This window comes from Marmota marmota, unplaced genomic scaffold, assembly GCF_001458135.2.
Source record: "Marmota marmota marmota unplaced genomic scaffold, marMar, whole genome shotgun sequence".
Lineage (NCBI taxonomy): Eukaryota > Metazoa > Chordata > Mammalia > Rodentia > Sciuridae > Marmota > Marmota marmota.
In genome coordinates, this window is record NW_025999932.1 from 23,232,383 (window position 1) to 23,248,503 (window position 16,121).

General features: G+C 37.7%; 2 protein-coding genes across 2 annotated transcripts in view; both read left to right on the plus strand.

Annotated features, from left to right (window-relative positions):
• The first annotated feature begins 6 nt into the window (after positions 1 to 6).
• Positions 7 to 1,732, plus strand: LOC107140958 (RNA polymerase I and III subunit D). The gene is made up of 2 exons (XM_015484174.1): positions 7 to 178; positions 1,174 to 1,732. The coding sequence occupies exons 1-2, from the start codon at positions 153 to 155 to the stop codon at positions 1,547 to 1,549; spliced, it is 402 nt and encodes a 133-aa protein (XP_015339660.1). The 5' UTR covers positions 7 to 152; the 3' UTR covers positions 1,550 to 1,732.
• Positions 45 to 16,121, plus strand: part of LOC125616097 (protein POLR1D) — a 41,288-nt gene continuing 25,211 nt past the window's right edge. Inside the window, exon 1 of the mRNA XM_048800760.1 lies at positions 45 to 178. Within this exon, the coding sequence (XP_048656717.1) occupies positions 153 to 178 (26 nt within the window). The 5' untranslated portion in view covers positions 45 to 152. The remainder of the gene's footprint in view (positions 179 to 16,121) is intronic.

Sequence of the window (16,121 nt, forward strand, 5' to 3'; positions counted from 1 at the left end):
CGGCGCGCCGCTGCGGCTCCTCCCCACTCCTTGCGTCCTGGGCTCCTTCCGTCCGTCCTTTCTTCCTTCCTGCTTCGCCTCACGTTTCGCGATATGGGGCAGAGCCTCCGTTCCGCCAGCACCACCTGAGGATCCCGGAAACCGCCCCAGCGATGGAAGAGGACCAGGAGCTGGAGAGGTAACGGCCGAGGAGGCGGGCGGAGCGGGGCGGGCGGGCCTCGCTCGGCGAGGGAAGCGGGTGGCTGAGGGGCACGCGGCCCGGACCGGGCCCAGCCATCGCGGCCAGGCCTGGCGACACAATATTTCCGGGCGCTGAAAAGAGGAAAAGAGAGCAGAGCGGGGTCCGATTGGGAAGAGGGGGAAGAGATGTGGATATATTTACGTAAAAACGTCCCGTGTAGTAGCTATCAGGGGGGGACGCCCCATTGGGAGACCAAAGTTACGTCCCAAACCGCCCTCCCCTATTGGTGTAAAGTCAGCCACCAGGCCGCGGTTCCCGAGTGATCGAGCCGCGGTGTTGAGTCAGGCCTGAGTCCCCGTAACTACCGCTCACGTTCCTTTCTGTGCAGACTGCTTATAAAGACTCCCTAAATGCTGAGTTCTTTTTCTCTCTACTGCTAGATCTATATTACACCTTCCACTTCCTAGTTTCCTTAACCTCTTGTTAATGGAAGCCATAGTGGAGCTTGCACATTGATAATCTGCCGTTTTTATTTTTATACTAAAGCAGTCTGTTTTTCTAGCTTTTCAATTCCTTTTCATCTTCTGCTGGGCCCACCCTGTTCTAATCCTATACCTCTCCTAGCTACCAAAACCTTTTTCTGTTTCTTCTTCCTCTTCTTCTTCTGCACCCTATTCTAATCCTATACCTCTCGTGGCTACCAAAACCTTTTTCTGTTTCTTCTTCTTCTTTTTTTTTTTTGGCAAAGCTTTAAGTTTTTGTGTTTTTCTGAGAAAACTCTCCTTGTGATCAGTGTGTATGATCAGATGGAGTAGAGAGAAACTGGAGGCAATAAGTTAAATATTTACGGATAGAAGTGGAAGCAGGAAAATGAGAAAGTTCTATGTAATTGTAGTAGTTTAATGTGTTGCAATTGCAGTATAGTATGGAAAAACGCTAGTCGCAAAACAGTATTCGGAATGATCTCATTTTTATAAAAAATATGTGTGTAGAAAAATATCTGGATTGAAGACCTCAATGGCTGAAGGCGAGAGGAAGACAGCCTTGGAAATGGTCCAGGCTGCTGGAACAGATAGACACTGTGTGACTTTTGTATTGCACGAGGAAGACCATACCCTAGGAAATTCTCTGCGTTATATGATCATGAAGAATCCGGAAGTGGAGTTTTGTGGTTACACTACGACCCATCCTTCTGAGAGCAAAATTAATTTGCGCATTCAGACTCGAGGTGCTCTTCCAGCTGTAGAGCCATTTCAACGAGGTCTGAATGAGCTCATGAATGTCTGCCAACATGTGCTTGACAAGTTTGAGGCCAGCATAAAGGACTATAAGGATCAAAAAGCAAGCAGAAATGAATCCACATTCTAGTCCCTTATTCAGGATACAAGGAGGACTATCCTCTAGGAAATTCTCTTCATGATTGTGCAGAATCCAGAATTAGAAGTTTGTGGTTATAGCATGCTTTATCCTTCAGGTGTGGGATACAGCTGTTGGAATCCCTACAAGAACCTGTGTATTCACCTAATAAATTCCCTCTTTTATTTAAACTAATTCGACTGGTTTCTCTTCCTTACAGCCAAATGATCCTCAAGAATGACCCACACACACCTTTCTTAATTGAACCAACAATGAAAGTGAGGAAACTGAGAAAATCAGGGCCCTAGACAAGGATTTTGATCATAAGAATTAAAAGGAATATTCATTCCTGCCTGGTTGGGGTGGTTAGGGAAGGGTGGTAGGTGCAGTAGAACATGACCCAGTAGACTAGTTGGTTTATAAAAGGAGGAAAGAAGATTGGAAAGGGAACTTGGCTTCTTACTAGATTTGTAAGTGATAAGAATTGCATTCTTTGGTTGGTAGGTTGAGTAAAAGTGGGGAATTTGAGGGAATTGTGAGAATTCTGGTTTTGCATAAGAGTTTAGTTGGTATCAAGTTCCATCTTTATAGTATTTATAGGATAGATACCAATTTACTTCTTGATTTGCAGGACAATAATAAAATATTTAGTCATGACCTGAGTAAGCCAAGATATTTTGATTGTTTTACAGGATAAAACTGGGATGACCAATAGGTGTGTAAGTATAGCCCAGGGTCACATAGAAGACACACTGTTGGAATAAAAATAAGGGTGAGGAGAAGGAAAATTCTATGTTGGGTGGAAGTGGCTTTTTTGGAAAACTTGAAATATTAATCATATCACATCTAAGAGCCATCATATCTACCTCTTCAACTTGTGTCGCATAACTATCCTACCCAACTTGCCTCTCAATTCACCCTACATATCTGTCAAGCCTTAAACCCAAGGATTCCCTCACCCTTCAGAGCCCTGTGCTTTGGATTTTGATGCTGCCGTTCTCTCTTATTGGAACAGTTCCACCATACTCTAATCTAAGCCAAAATTTGATTATTGTCAGCCTCCCCAGCCTACTTTGGGAACTTCTGTGTGCTTTTGTTAACACTTTGTCTTTCCTAATCTTTATCAATTTACTTGGTAAAACACTGGATGAGTCTATGTAAGTACTTATGGTAGGTAACCTTTCAGTCAATCACATTGACCTCTTCTGGACTGCCACAGAGTCTACATTTCCTACACTGAGCCCATTTCTAAAGATTTCTATATTTACTGAGTACCTGGTTTGTACAAGGCCTTGAGAATAGACTAGTGGATGAGGCACAAAGGTTCCTGTTCTCATAGAACATGCATTATAAGGACAACATTAAAGAAATAAAGTTGTATTTTTGTTAAAGAAACAAATATAGGGTCAAGATAAAAACACGAGAGTAATCTACTTTAGGTACAGAAGTCAAGGAAGGTCTCCCCAGGGTTATAGAAAGAGAAGGAGTTAGCTGTGCACTGTAGAGAGAAAATGCATTCCAGAGGAATAATGTATGAAGGTCCTGAAGTAGAAAATTGGTTTGAGGAATTAAGGTATTGGAAAAAGATTTGCTCGTGGGCTAGGGTTGTGACTTATTGGCAGAGTGCTTGCCTAGCATGTATGAGGCACTGGGTTTGATTCTTAGCACCACATAAAAATAAATGACCATTGACAAACTTAAAAATATTAAAAAAAAAAAAAAAACAAGATTTGCACATCTGTAACATAGTAGGCAAGGAAGAGAAGGACCTGTCCTTTTGATTCAGAGGGAGGAAGAGCTAGCATGGTAAGGAGGTTGAATTTTAAGTACAGTAGGAATGACATCTTGATTACTTTAATTACATACAACTAGGAGAATGTATTATAGGGAAGCCAGAATAGAGCCAGAGAGACAAACTAAAGAGTTGAAGTGGCCTGGGAAGTGATAAGCTAATAATGAGAAAAAGGGTGGATTTGAGATGATATTTTGTAACTGAATTGGTGGACCTCGGGAATTGGGTCTGGAAGGTGAGGAAACAGAAAGATGATTCCTGTCTATGTTTGTGGTATAATTAATAAAATGGGGGAACTTAAGTGGGATGAAAGGTAGAAAAGTTCCACTTTGAACATTGTAGGCAGCATATATGAGTTATCTAAGCTGGAGATAAACTTGAGTCTTCACCATAAAGAGATGTAAATCTTCAAAAAATCTGAGAGTAGCAAAGAAGTGAGAGCAAGACCAAGCCCTAGGTAACCTCAGTATTAAATTGTGACTAAACAAAGAGTTGATTGGTGAGATAGCAGGAAAGTCTGCCAAAAGTCGAGTTGTGAAAGCCAAGACTTTCAAAACAGGAGAGTGATACTGAATGAGTCAGAGAAGCACCAAGAAATGTCATTTGGAGTTGGCACGTAGGTTACAGGGCTGAGAGTAGCATTAGTTTGGTAGTAGCATTTAGTGTCTAAAAGGGTAAAAGTGGGCTGGGGACATGACTTAATGGTAGAGCACTTATCTGGTATGTGCAAAAAAGTAAACGTTAACACTCACTATGTAGAGAAATGGCTTAGTTTGAGTTTTCCAATAAGAAAAGTACACAAGGCATTCGAGAAGTCGGTTTAAGTGAGAGTAGGGATGAGGAAAGATCAAAGTCATGGGACAAGTATAGAAAATATTCTCTTAGGGTGACAGAGATTCCAGAAACCCAGGGTCAGTGTAAGGGAATTAACATCTGCAGATGTAAGGAAGCCTAAAAGGGGTAGTGGAGAAGGAACAAAAAGTTTTTTGCCTATGGGTAGACTTATAAGCATAGTAAGTAGGATTATTTACATGGAGTTTAATACTGAATCCAAGAACTGTCAGGAGATGAAAACAAAGTTCAATTAGTGGACATAGAGGTATAGAAAGATGACAGTAGGCTGAAGTAATTAGCACACATGGGAAATGGACCCGCTGGTGACCACCACCACATCTCATTACTTCATTGTGCATAAAGAGTTTATTATCATTAGTCATGTGACATGCAATCTTGAATCTGTTTAGGTTAACCATAACAAGTTCATTTAAAACACATTCAGAAGGCAGATGGGAGAAAATAGAAACTGAGTGCAGGGTAGATAGGATAACCAAGAGAGGCCCAGACCCATGGAAGGGATCATTGCATAAAGTCTGTAGGGACCAGGGAAAGACTAAGTTGGTCTAAGACAGGGTGAGAAAGATTGACATGAAACATTTATTTATACAAACAAAAAAATCACTTGATCAGTATCTGATTTGCCTTCTAATAGCATTTCACTTGAAATAGGCTGATGTATTATTAATAATTCAAGATCAGAAATTCTGACCAACTATAAAGTACTATGCCTTTTAAAAAGCCAATTATTAAATAATGATTGCATACCAAAGGCTTTTAATATATAATAATTCTGAGTACTTGCTTAGCACTTTCTATTTTCAGTGTACTTTACAAATTAGTTATTTATAAACTACACATAGCTGTAACATCTAAGTGTTCTAGTTAATTGGCATCGTGCACAGGCTAATGCAAAATCTCTTAGAGAAGAAAAGGTGTCTATTTAAAAAGTGGATCTATTGCCAGACTCAGTGGTGCACACCTGTAATCGCAGTGGCTTGGGAGGCTGAGGCAGAGGATTTCGAGTTCAAAGCCAGCCTCAGCAAAAGCAAGGAGCTAAACAACTCAGTGAGACACTTTAAATAAAATACCAAAAATAGGGCTGGGGATGTGGCTCAGTGGTCATGTGCCCCTGAGTTCAATCCTCGGAACACCTCCCCCCCACCAAAAAAGTGATCTGTTCAGTACTGACCCAGAGTATCTTGTTTCAAGAAATATGAAAGCATGTCAAGTTCATGACCCACAATTCCCCACCCTTCTTTTCCTTTCTTTTAAGCGTAAAAAATTATATTCTTCGGCTCACTAGACAAAGTAATTTTGGTTAGCATCATTTAGATTGAGATAATCTTTGTAAGTAACACCCTTCAAACCAGGCTTCTAGAAAGTTTGCCCAAATCTTCTATTTCTATTCTGCTTTCAAGGACCTATAAAAATTAAATCTACCGTTTTTCTGCTCAAATTTTTACTGTTAGTTTTCCTTTTGCTACTTGAAATGCTTTAACTTCTACTGGAACAATTACTATGTTGGTCTTTTTTTTCTTTCTTTCAGTAATGAAGTTCCTCCCAAATTTACATTATTATTTATAGTAAGTATATGCCTAATAGTAGCACAGTCCTGAGATATGGTGGAAATAAAAGAATATAAGTATAATGTAATCTGTCTTAAAAAATCTTATGTGATTTTGGACAGGGCATGAAAAAAAAATAGATTGTATTTATAGTGGTGAGTAGTAAATGCTGAACATAGAATGGAATGTGTGAGAAACACTATTGAGGCAGTGATTATTTCATGAGCACCCATTCTGTCAGCCACTGTGCTAGACACTGAGGGTAGCAAACAAAACAGGCATCATCTGCCTTCTGGAAACTCATGGGATATTGAAGTTGATGGATTGGTAAAGTAAATATCCAGAATAATTGGGTTTCCTCTTTTTTTTAGATTTTTTTTAGATGTTGATGGACCTTTATTTTATTCATTTATCTATATGTGGTGCTGAGAATCAAACCCAGTGCCTCACACATGCTAGGCAAGTGCTCTACCACTGAGCCACAACTCCAGCCCCTAGGTTTCCTCTTTTTCAGTGTAAAGGACCCATTACAATTCTTGAGCTAGGAAATGCCATAAAGTTTTATTTTTTTGTCTCATACCCATGTGCAGAATGGATAAATGAAAGGGAATACTGGGAGATGCAGTGTTAGAGGGCATTTGTAATAGTTGAGGTATAGTGTAAATATGATTTTCTATTTCCATTCCTACCATTATGCCCCAGCATAATGGTAGGAATGGAAATAGAAAATTACTAAAAAATAAAGTAACTTAGAAACATACATACGGGTAAAGGTGAGAGAAGGGTTGAAAATGACTCCAAAGTTCTTTGGCGCTCCATATTCAGGTTGATTTACCCCTTAGGTTTTTTGTTTGTTCTGTTTTTTTGTTTGTTTTTTTAATTTGCCCTTTGCTTTCCTTTATTCAGAAGTGAAAAATATGAATACAGTGAGAAAACAATGCTGTTCTCTTTTAGAATTCACCTGAATTTTCATAATCTCAGTGCCTGATTAATTTTTACAATTGAATGTGATACCCATAGTTTTCTTGCCACTTCCTCACAACCAAAAATCAGCAAGGCCAGGTTTATAATGTCCTCTTCCCTGGCCTGTCTAATACTACTAATAAGAATACGTAGGCTCAACAACCCTTACCTTCCCATTCTGTACCAATAAATATCACAATAATTCTAATACTTTCTAAGGATTCAAATCTAGGGCCACAGATTGGGAGTGGGGAGAGGATCAGGGAAGGGAGCAAACTGACTCTTGCTGCCATCTGCTTTCCCAGGTTTCTCTATTCAAAGAGAACATTTCATTTATTCATTCCATAAATATTGAGCGCACACTGCAGGCACAGTTTAGGGACCAGGATACAGCAGGGACAAGTTAGTCCATAAACAGTTGTATTTTCTAATGGCAGATGTATAGATGTATAGATATTTTCTAATAAGCAAATGTATAGATATAATCCATTTTCAGGCAGTCACATAAACAGAAGTAAAAGAAGAGTAGCAGAGAGAGAAAGCACTGAAAATTTTGAGTAATCAAAGAAGGCCTTTCTGAGGAGGTGTTGTTTTAAGCAGAGCACTAAAAGAAAAGACTAAGGATAAATGAAAATAAGACCAGATTTTTTATTTAATGAGCCTAAAATTATTCAGCAATTAAAAGGCAAAATTATGAACCTTTTTAAAGGAATAAATTTTGTAGTTCAGCTATGTGTGTGATTTTTATTAGTGCCCAAGTTTGTGTCACTTAACTTTGATTTGTATTTAGCTAATAGTTATAGTAAAGAGCATTAGTTACTATATAAGGTAGTAGGCTATTGTAGGTATTTCAGACTAGTTGATACATGTGTCTATATTTTGCGGGGAAGTTGTTTTTATAATGGAGCTTTGTCTTTTTCTTGGTATTTTTTTTAAGAAAAGAAGTACATTTATACCTTGATAACTACCATTGTAGGGGTTTCTGGACCCTAATGGATACCAAAATCTACCAATGCTGAAGTCCTTCATATAAAATAACATGGCATTCATGTGTATCCTGTATACTTTAAATCACCTCTATCTTACTTACAATACCTAATAAAATATAGTTATTATAATTGTTTAGGATATAATGACAAGAAAAAAAGTCTACACATGTTCAGTACAAACACAGTTTCTTTTTTCTGAGTAGTTTTCATCCATAATTGGTACAGTCCACACTTATGGGACCCATGGATGTGAAGGGGATACTTAGAAATGGAAGTTGAAATGTTGGGGATCTTGGATACCTTTTCAGTCTAAATAACTGAGGCAGTGTAGCATAGAAGTTATGAGCTGTTGTAATCACACTGCCTGGACATTTTTTATATTTGACCTCTGTGTGTGCCTGAGTTTCTTCATCTGTAACACTGGAATAACAATAATACTGTATATGGATGCTTTAACTATTTACATAATATATTCAAAGTGATTGCTTTGGACAGAACCTGGCCAATATAGCATACTTTTAATGTTAGCTATTAATGTTATTATTATTATATGATATTGGACAAGCTGATTGGGTCATGTTTCTTAGTGGAAACTTTGAGGGGAAAGGTGATTTTTTCTTTATTCTTTAACTTCCTTTAGCCCAAAGCAGCACTGTAATATGAATCTGAGGAACCCTATATGGTAGGTTCCCAGTCTATTAAAACTCTTAAGAAAAACAGTATTTTGAAATAACATTCCTGTTAATAGGATATAGATAAAAATCAAGTAGATTAGGTTTCTTATTATTTTCTTTTTTCAAGATAAAGTAAGATCTTTCTGGAACATTCATAATCTTCCCCAAGCTTCTAGATAAGGAAGAAAAAGCAAGTTCTATAGCAGATGGATACCTGGTCTAGTGCCAGGTGTCTGGAATGTTGGTAGGAAGCCTGGGCTCAATCTAGGTCAGTGAGCATAAAACTGCATAAAATAGACTATATTGATATTTTATCAAATAATTTCTATTTCCTTATAAATTTCCTGTTCATTATGCTATGTCAAAAATAAAGCTACCTGGATGCTTTTCTAAGTTTTACCTTTTTGACTTGGGTCAAACCTGAAAAAAATTAAAGATAATGCATCATCTAAACAACTCCATTAGAAAATCAAATTGCCTGGAGTATCTAATTAGACAGAGGCTAGACCAGTAGACTTAAACAACCATTGGGGTTGGGTTTGTTTTGTTTGTTTTTCTTTTTCAAGGGTGGGAGAGACTCTAGGGACTTCTTTTTTCAGGGCAGTATCATATAGAAGCAAAGGGTGGGTAGTCCTCTGAAGTCAGAGAACTTGGGATCCATCACATCCTAGCTTGTGAATGTAGGTGAGTGATAGCCTTTCTGAACCTCCAGTTTCCTTATCTATAAAATTGGGTGAATAACACCAAAGCACCAGGCATGGTGGGCACACTTGTAATTTCAGCTACTCCGAAGGCTGAGGTGGGAGGACTGCAAGTTTAAGGCCAGCCTGGGCAACTTAGTGTAATTTTGTCTTAAAAAATAAAAAGGGCTGGGGATGCAGCACAGTAGTAGAGTACTCCGGGGTTCCATCCCCAATTTTGCAAACAAAACAAAACAAAAACCACTTGGGCTGCAATCCAGGTGTTATCTAGACAGCAAAGTAGCCTTGAAGTGTGTGTGGGGAGGATTTGCCTTCTTGCTCAATCACTTCAGGCTGCCTATCACTATGGCAGTTGGCTTCCCCCAGAGCAAGCAATCCAAGAGAGTTGGAAAACCCTAGACAGAAACTTGTCTTTTTAATATCCTTATCTCAGAAATGACATCCAGTCACTTCTGCTTTATTCTGTTTGTCAGACATGAGTCAGTATATCTAGCCCACACTTAAGAGGAGGGAATCACACAAGCATCTGAATACCAAGAGGTTGAACCATCCCAGAGGCTATCTACTATGACTACTTTCTCTAAAATATCATGTGCATCTATATAGAACCCTCTGTCACTTTCTATCTACTTACCTTGATTTATTCCTTCATAACACTCTTTGTTCACTAACATTGCATTATATTTTCACTTGCTTGTTGTCGAACTCGACTTAAATATACTTTGTCCTCATTTGCCTTTCTATTCCCAACCCCTAAAACTGGGTCAGGCACTTGGTAGTCTGAATGAATGAATGTATGCATGATCGAGAATATCAGTGCCACAACAGGGAGGGAAAAAACTAGAGGACATCAGCTTTTTCTCATGCTCCATCTTTTATCGTCTATTGATCTAAAATAAAAGTAGGTGTCTCCCACTTGAAATTGATCAAAAGCTTTTTTTTTTTTTTTCTTTTTAATGTGCTGAGAATTGAACCTAGGGTATGCTAGGCAAATGCTCTACCATCAAGATACATTCCCCAGCCCAAAAGATATTTTTATTTTGTAATACCAATATAGTGACTCAGATTTTCCTTGGGATCTTGTCCCCACAGAACTCCAGTGGAGCAGAAGTTGTAGGATTATTGTTTTGAGTGCCATGGAGTGGAATTCTATGGATTTGATTCTAAGATATGCTGCTGTGTCATGGTCAAATGGTACATTCCCTAACCACCTCTCATAAGCCTTTTATTACAAATAACATTCCTTTGGAAAAAAGATAGAATGCCTGCGTTTTTTCCCCCCATCAGCTATTTAAAGTCCTACCATGTTCCAGGTACTAGGGATACAAAGATGAATCTCACTTGGCTCCTGTTTTCATTCTGATTGTGCCAAAGAGTCATGTCTGAAAGATAGGTATCATTGCTTTCAACTTTCCCATGTCCTTTAAAATTGTAGTTCCACTGTAATCTCAGCCACTTGGGAAGCTAAGGCAGAGGTTTACAAACTTTGAGGCTAGCCTGAGCAATTTAGTGAGAACGTGTCTCAAAAAAAATATAAAAAGGTCTGGGGCTGTAGCTGAGTGGGAGAATACCCCTGAGTTCAATCCCCAGTGCTGTAACGAATGCCAGAAAATAAATTGCAGCCCATTTCCCCAGGACCTTCCCCTGCAGTGTATTTTCTATAAAATCTACTGCCTTCTAATATGTGTGTATGTATATTTGTGTGTATCTATCTATATACACACACTACTTTACCTATTGTGTTTTTGTATAATGTCCATCCCCCTACCAGACATACTATAACATAAGTTGCATGAATGCAGAGATTTTAAATAGAAGATGGATTCTTAAGTTTGTTTATTAAATACTTTAAGACTTGAACTTGAATTTTAAAAAACTGAGAAAACAGACTGTTTTGAGTTGATTTGTGGTTGTATGTCTTTAGCTCCATAATCTGTCATATATAGATGACAAGAGACTGGGCCTGTCCAGGAGGAGTCAGACTTAGGAGTTCATTGAAACTAAAGTGCCCTTAACCAGAACAAAGATAGACTAAAAGAGGAATAGCCTGCACGGTAGAAACCAAGCACATCTGTCAGGTATTGCCAGGTAGGTGAGTCCAGAGGGGTAACCAGAGCTGAGAATTGTTCATGGTGCTTATACACATGTAAGAAGGCAGGAGTCTGGATTTGGAAGGCCAAGTCTGGGTGCAAGAGAGGTCCTCTCACATAAATAAGAATTGACCCCCAAGGCAAACATTGTTGGTTTTGTGAACACCTCTATATACCTACTACATATTCTCAGATTTGGGGCATTCACAGGCCCATATTTCCAAAACTAAAATTTAATGGTGTTTACTGATACAGTAACTCAAGTTTTATTTTGCCCTTTCTTTGCAAAATGGACTTTCCTTGGCTTTGCTGAAAAATTGTCAGAAGTCTTAGACTTTCTAAGGCCTGAAACATATGAAGTACAAAATTAAGCATCCTTGACATTGATTGTGTCATTTTTATCAAATTTGCACCACAATGTGCATAATAGACTCTTGGAGTTTTTCCCTTGTATCCTCATGAGCATTTTGTCCAAAGGCATTCATTTCTTACCACCATATTAGGTAAGTTATATGAGATCTCAGAATAAAATTTAATTGGAACTCAGAGTTCAAGGATCATACATCACTGAGATTCCTCAAATAAAGTTATTCAGATCCTGGTTTGCTTACTTAAGAAAAAATCCTAGTGCTTGAAATACTTAGCAGAGTTTTTTCTTCAAAAATAATCAATAAGAAATCAGAGACGTAGCTTCAATGTCACTATATTCCATGTAGATGAGGAATAGAGTACAACTGTCATGTTCTTTGTCAAAGTAAATGAGTTGGATTTATGTTCTGCATCGGACGTTGTAATTTAAGTCTTCCAGTCTTGGTAATATAGTTTTATTCCTACTTTCTGTTCATTTATCTGTTTACATGTTAAAGATTGTACTTTGTCCTTAAATGGTTAGGAAAAAAATAGGAATTCTACGGGTTTATAATTAGAAATTGTTCTGCTGAAAATGTCTGTCTTTAGGAGTGTTAGCCTACAGGTGTGCCACTGTCTGCTGTCCAGACTTGTAGCAAGCAAGCAAGCAGAGGGTTCCCTTCCTATTTGCTCTTCTAATAGGTTGGTCCCCATCTGAAATATGTGTTTCAGAACAAGCCAGGACATGAGAAAGCCAACTAGGCTTATTCCTAGCCAAAAACAGATGGCCTAACAGCCACGTAACTGTGACTATAAGAATCATTTGATTCAAGTGGGGAAACCAGTTTAATCCTCCAAGATAGATAGTGTTTTTCCCATTTCTAGAAAAGGAAACTGAGGTCTGGAGAAGTAGCCAGCCTAGTGTTATATGGCTAGTGAGTGGACAGGAATCAGGACTGCCTTACTCTTTAGCTCAGTCTTCAGTGGCCATCATGCTGCTTGGGTTAACCCTCCACATAGGAAGACCAGGCTATGCCAGGACATAAGCTCTAAAGAGTTGAGTTTAAGAAAACAACTTGTTGCCCAGTAATCCTTGATTGTTTCTAAGTTGAGGCTGAAACATTGGAAATAGGACTGCTTTTTATAAATCTTAATCATGAAAAGAGTTAATTAAAGAGAGTATTCAGTTAAGGACCAAGATACAGGTTAACTCAGTTGGCATGGTAGGAGATCACAAGTTCAAGGCCAGCCTCAGCAAATTAGTCAGACCCCTGTCTCAAAAAATAAAAGATCTGGGAACACATAGCTCAATGTTCAATCTCCCCCCCACCCCAGCCAAAAAAAAAAAAGATGGGTTTACTCAATACTTGGTTCATGAAAACATAATTTTCTTTTTCTTTTCTGTGTGTATGGAGCGGGTAGGGGAGTAATAAGGATTGAACCCAGGAGTTTACACACACTAGGCAAGCACTCTAGCACTGAGCTATGCCCTTTATATATATATTTTTTTTATTTTGACTCAAGGCCTCCCTTATTAAGTTGCCCAGGCTGGCCTCAAACATGTGATCCGGGTCTGTGATTACAGGCTCGGTCACTGTGCCCAACGAAATGTCATTTTAACTTTTTCATCTGTGTTTGTGCCAACAGACCACTTGAACATATCAAAATATAGAAAACATCTTCATGATTGAATAAAGTAAGGATATGTCTTAGTTGAAAGCTGTCTGGATGTAAAGTCAGAGGCTTAAAGTTTGAGTCAACTGTGACCTTTACACATGTCAGCCTCCCTAACCCTTAGTTGCCTAGCCAATAAAAGGACTTATATTATTTTGTAAATTATTACAGTGATGTTACTATATTTTATATATATTTATTTATATGTATATATATGTGTGTGTGTGTGTTTTGATTATCATATGTTCAACTATCAATATCATGCTGTAACTATATGGTTATATTTTTTTAATTCTTAAAAATAACACCTTGTATTTGTTTGGTACCTTATAGTTGCAAAGTAAATATATGTGTAATTGCATTTAATCCCCATAGGGACTCCAAGAGGGTCATAGAAATGTCCCCATTTTACAGATCCATATTTTTGTGATCTTTGACTGTCACAAGAGCTAGCAAGTGACCAAACTGTAATTCATTCTCTCTCCACTGCATTGTAGCTGCTTTCTCATTTTCTTAAGGTTATTTGAACATGGCCTCAATTCAAAAACCATAAAGTAGCAACTGTATGATCTCTCTTCTGAAAGCATCAAGAGATGTGTTAGGGACAATTCCTGAGTATTTCTACTCAGTCTGGATTTTTCAGGTAAGAAATTCTGTACCGAAGCTCAGTGTTTCTGAACACAATTATCATATACACATCCTAGCAGTGGCATAGTGTTAGTTTTGGTACTCATGGTGTTCTCTAAAGGTAATAATCCTGGGCTGAAACATTATAATCTATCTGCTCACAATTTCTCCTTAGATACCATGCCATCCTAGATTCTGGGGAAAAAGAAGAAATACTGTTGATAATTTTTTCACCTTGCATTTAAAATATACATATACATAGCATTTACTTAATGATTCTTTACCTGAACATTTTAATTCATTTTGGAATTTTTCCTTGCAAATTATAGTAAAAAAAAAAAGAGCCTTGTAAATACTTACATTTGGGACCTCTTTGGAAATACTGCATGTGTAGGAATTAATAAAGAAGTTACATATGTGGGCCCAATTTCTGTGAAGCAAATACTAGGAAAAAATTGTAAATTTGAGGAGTTAATATTTCAGATGATATATGAAAAGACAGTCCAAAGCATTTGCATTGAAAATGCAGTGCCCTTTTTTGTAAGCATCAATATATTAGACTTTGGGAAGAAGCCAGATTATGTTGTTTGAATAATCAGCATGAACTGTCTCACAATTTTACCATGAACTCTCAGTTGCATACCTTTTCAATTTTAACTTGGTTCTAAACTCTTTGTTAGCATTTCTCCATCCAATTAAACTATAGCTGCTTTTCATCCCTAAGGATAATTCATGTTTTGCTAGTAGGTGAGATGATTCGAATATGTACAGCTAGGAGAAGATCAAATTTGATGTTTTTGATACCTTGTAAAACAAGTCTCAGAATAAATAAAGTTCTACATTTATTAAAGTTTTTGGTTCTTGGTTGTTTTACAGCCGGTTCCTGATGCCAAAATCTCCAACTGTATTATTTTCTATGGTTTATTTCTTTTAGCAACTAAAGGGGCTAGGGGTGTAGCTCAGTGGTAGAACATTTGCCTAGCATGTGTGAGGCCCTGGGTTTGATCCCTAGCACCATATAAAACTAAATAAACAAAGATATTATGTCCATCTTTTGGCAACTGATGTATAATATGATATAAATATTGAATTTTTAGATTTGGGACCTCTTTGGAAATACTGCATGTGTAGGAATTGATAAAGAAGTTATACATATGGGCCCAATTTCTGTCAAGCAAATACTAGGAAAGGATTGTAAATTATATATATATGTGTATATGTGTGTGTGTGTGTTTATATTTCGGATGATGGAATTTTCTATACCTTGGGTTTTTCTACAGTAAAGATTAGTCCTTATGAGCTGTTCCTTCCCTTCATTATTTCTTCATTATTTCTGCAGTTTTTCTAGTGCCATTGAATTCAGTGTCTATAAGAATGTGTTTACATTTCACCAGAACTCTACAACCTCAGCCCGCTAAGGGGAAGCATCTCTGGGGACTTTGAAAGTCACTATAAAACCTTATTTGCACAGTTGTGCAGTTTGGGTATACTTGTTTGGTAGACCAGTAAGTTCAATACTTTGAACTTTTGTAAACATTCTTCTCAAAGGAACAGTGCTCAGAAGTTAGGTTTGTGTGTGTGCTTAACTACTTAATTTTATTAACTACTTTATAAGAAACGGAGGTTTTTCCAAGCACTTGTATACATGTTAACTAATATATTTTCTTAATTGTGAAATGGGGTTTGAAATTGCTTGTCCTACTCAATTTCATCCCTGTATAAATTAATAACTAAAAAACAACTTCACACTTGAAGTTGTAGGGTTTAAGAGTCAAGAATTTACTGATTGGTTTTAATTAATTATTTTTGTATAGTAGATAATTGTACTTAATTCTTAGTGTAAAAAAGATGATGTGTACCTATATGGTAGTATTTTTTTAATACTACCCTCAAAGCGTTCTTTGCAGATGAGATGAGTCTAGTTCTGGCAATTCACATGGCAGGAGGGAAGCACCTTCACTCAAGCAGGCTACACCCTCAATATCTCTGGCTCCATTATCTCTTGCCTCCCAAGGCTCACCTCTGCCTTGCACTGAGAGGCCCCAGGCCACATTTGAGTCTGTGCCTGCAGTTTCCAGTCCTCCCTTTATGTTGTACGTTGCACTAGATGTATGAATGTTTTCTTCCTGGGTTAAAAATTGTTCATTTCAGTTGATGACAGGTAAATTATTTATCCTGAAATAGCACCTTCAAGAGATTAGTTTCTACATATGTAATATGAATTTTTAAAAAATTTATGAGCTTGAGATTATTAGGAAATCCTACAAATTATGGAACTTTCCTTTATCTTCCTTTTATTTTTTTTCCATCCCTTGGCTCTTAGT